Raw genomic sequence first — 2,847 nt, forward strand, 5'->3', positions numbered from 1 at the left:
CCGAAAAAAAAGAAAGAAATTTTTTAAAAAGGATGTTGTGGGGGGACGGGCGGAAGTCTTGCCACACATCCAAAGAAATTGCAGTTTTTGGCACACTAAATAATTTCTAATCCACTTGAAACACTAATCAAGAAAGTATCCCTCCACATTCTACGTTCTTAAAGCGAGAAAGAGTATGGACTTAAAACATACAAAGTGTGTGTGAAAAAAAAAAAAAAAAAAGACGCGATGGTCAAATATGGAACATTTGGATCATGGCTAACTCCTGTTAAATAACATTTTACACACGTATATATGTAATGCAATGCCTAAAATGTATTTCCGCTATTCAAGAAATAAATCGACAAAAATAACGATGGTTTTCATTTATCTGTCAAATGTTACAGCTACTCTTATGAGTGAACAGTTAAAATGTACTGCTGTCAAAACATTTTAATAGACTGATACGTACATAAAAAGACAAAAAATAAAGATGTTTATTGTGCTGATTGATATTCCCTGTAGAGATAAGAGTGACAGATTCTTGCAGTTTGAACTAGCTATTACATACAAATGATACATACTAGCACTTAGCATAGGCACTCGCATATGGACAGAAGGGAAATTAGATACGGAGTGAGAGATGGCTGTATGTATAGATGGAAGAATGGATAGATAGAAAGAAAAACAAACAGATAAGTGATAGATAAATACACAGTTTAATAATGGATACAGGAAACTATGGAGAGAGAGAAGAAATTTTAAAATGATTAGACGAATGAAATATTCGTGAGTCAAAGTAAGAAGAAGAATGTACAGAATGAAGTAGTAATGATCTGCAACACAGTAGTAGTGGTAATATAATAATAAAAATAATTGTTTCTTCTGCTGTTCACACAGCAGTAATAGTAGCGATATACTATCAGCAGCAGTGGCTGTCATTTTTGATAGGCTCCCATCCTACTCTTCCATAGACACACACACTTAAACACAGATCTCTTGTTCTAATTTTAACAGAAATTTAATGACCACACTCTATCTGTCTCTCTGTCTCTCTTTCTCTCCCTCTCTCACTGTCAATGATGGCGTTACACTCAACCTTCTCCTCAGCACTCATACCTCCTTTCTTTCGTCACTCCAGCTATGCTTCCCCCCTCTCTAGTATACTTCTTTACTCTGTCTTCTCCTCACACATTCTTTGTCTCCCCGTCTCACTCATAACACTCTGCCTTCTCCTCTGTTTACCACGCATTCATTATCTTTATTTTATCACTCTCTCTTTCTCTCTTCCCCATTATATCTGAATTCTTGTTTAATCGTCCACTCTGATTGAAAGTTACTCTTTCACTCCATCACCCACACATTCTCTTTCTCTCTCTCATTTATATATAATTCTTTCTCGTTCGTTTTTCTTTCTCTTTCTATTCTTTCACTCAAATTCCATGTCTCCCTCTTTTCCACTCTTCTCTTTCATCATGTTACTTTTACCCTCTCTCCGTCACTCATAGCAGGAGGGGAAATAAAAGATTAGTCATTTTATCCTTGAACAAAATTTAATGATCTTAGAGAGAGAGAGACAGACAGACAGACAGAGGGGGAAAGGGAAAAGAAAATGAAGAGGAGTAAAAAGGGTAACTGAATATTGGTGGTCAGAGAAGGGAGGGGAAAAAGAGAGAGAATAGAGTAAATTATGAGGATATAAGAAGAGAGAGGGGGGGAGAAAGAGAAAGGCGGGAGAGACGGAGGGAGGCGGAAATAAGAGCAAGAAAGAGGAATATAGAGGGAGAAGAGGCAAGAAAGAGGACTTAAGGGGAGGAGAAGAGGAAAGAAAAAGAATGCACAGGAGAAATTTACTGAAAAGAAAGATATTAAAATAGATGAAAAAGAAAACAAGAGAGAGGGGGAGAAGAAGAAAGTAATGAGAAATTTATTTTTAACAGGTCAAGAAAAAGGCAAAAGAGGTGGAAGGAATCGGGTTATTTCGTTGGTTAAAAATCAGAGTATAATCGACACTGAAATATTTAATGTAGGACAAGTTTAACATCAACAACAACAATAGGTGTTCCTTTTTTGTAAATTAGGGTCATGTTTGCACTATGGGAGACAAATTAATGCGTTGTGATGATGATGACGGTGGTGGTGGTGGTGGTGTGGTGATATTAGGTTGGTCAGTACAAGAATGTTTTTTTTTTTTAAATATAAATAATTTATAATCCGTTGCTGAGTGTGATCGTTTGGAACCAAGCACGGGAATAATGAAAAAATATTAAGAAAAAAAAAAATCTTGCAGATATTTATTGTAAGTCAAGCTGTGAATGAACTAGCTTCGACTCTTGCACTGACCATGGCCTCTGTTGATGTCAGTGTACAGCAAATGAAACACTTTAACACCGATGCACTTATTTTATTCCTCAGTAAACATGGAATTAGCCAGGCTGGTCTGAAATCTCTAAGAGGTAAGTGGTCAGTGATGAAAACTTGGAACCATGCAATTCTCCACTCTACCAAAGTCAAGTGAAACAATTATATGCCTACACACATTTACGCATACGCCCAAGCACGCACACGCCCAAAAACAAACCTCTATATGTACATACATACACTAACACACATATTAAAATTTTTAGGTAAAATAATATCTAACTGACCACAAAAAATACTAAATTCCTTCATAAACAATGCATATATATACATACAAATATAGATATACGATTTACATATGGAGAGATACAGAATTGCTTAAAATGTAGCTTTTAATATATCTTTAAGAGATTTTTAACAAGTTTTTAAAAACATCAGCTTTTTAATTCTCGCCAGCTGAAAGAAACGGTAACTTACAATGCTTAGTACCTTTGTGCGTGTATATAT

The 2,847-nt window shown here is 35.6% G+C and overlaps 1 protein-coding gene across 1 annotated transcript in view; it reads left to right on the forward strand.

The window, feature by feature from the left end:
• The first annotated feature begins 1,538 nt into the window (after nt 1–1,538).
• The window catches only part of LOC106871057 (uncharacterized), a 6,906-nt gene continuing 5,597 nt past the window's right edge, over nt 1,539–2,847 (forward strand). Inside the window, exon 1 of the mRNA XM_052967927.1 lies at nt 1,539–2,435. Within this exon, the coding sequence (XP_052823887.1) occupies nt 2,324–2,435 (112 nt within the window). The 5' untranslated portion in view covers nt 1,539–2,323. The remainder of the gene's footprint in view (nt 2,436–2,847) is intronic.

Source organism: Octopus bimaculoides, chromosome 5 (genome assembly GCF_001194135.2).
Source record: "Octopus bimaculoides isolate UCB-OBI-ISO-001 chromosome 5, ASM119413v2, whole genome shotgun sequence".
NCBI lineage: Eukaryota > Metazoa > Mollusca > Cephalopoda > Octopoda > Octopodidae > Octopus > Octopus bimaculoides.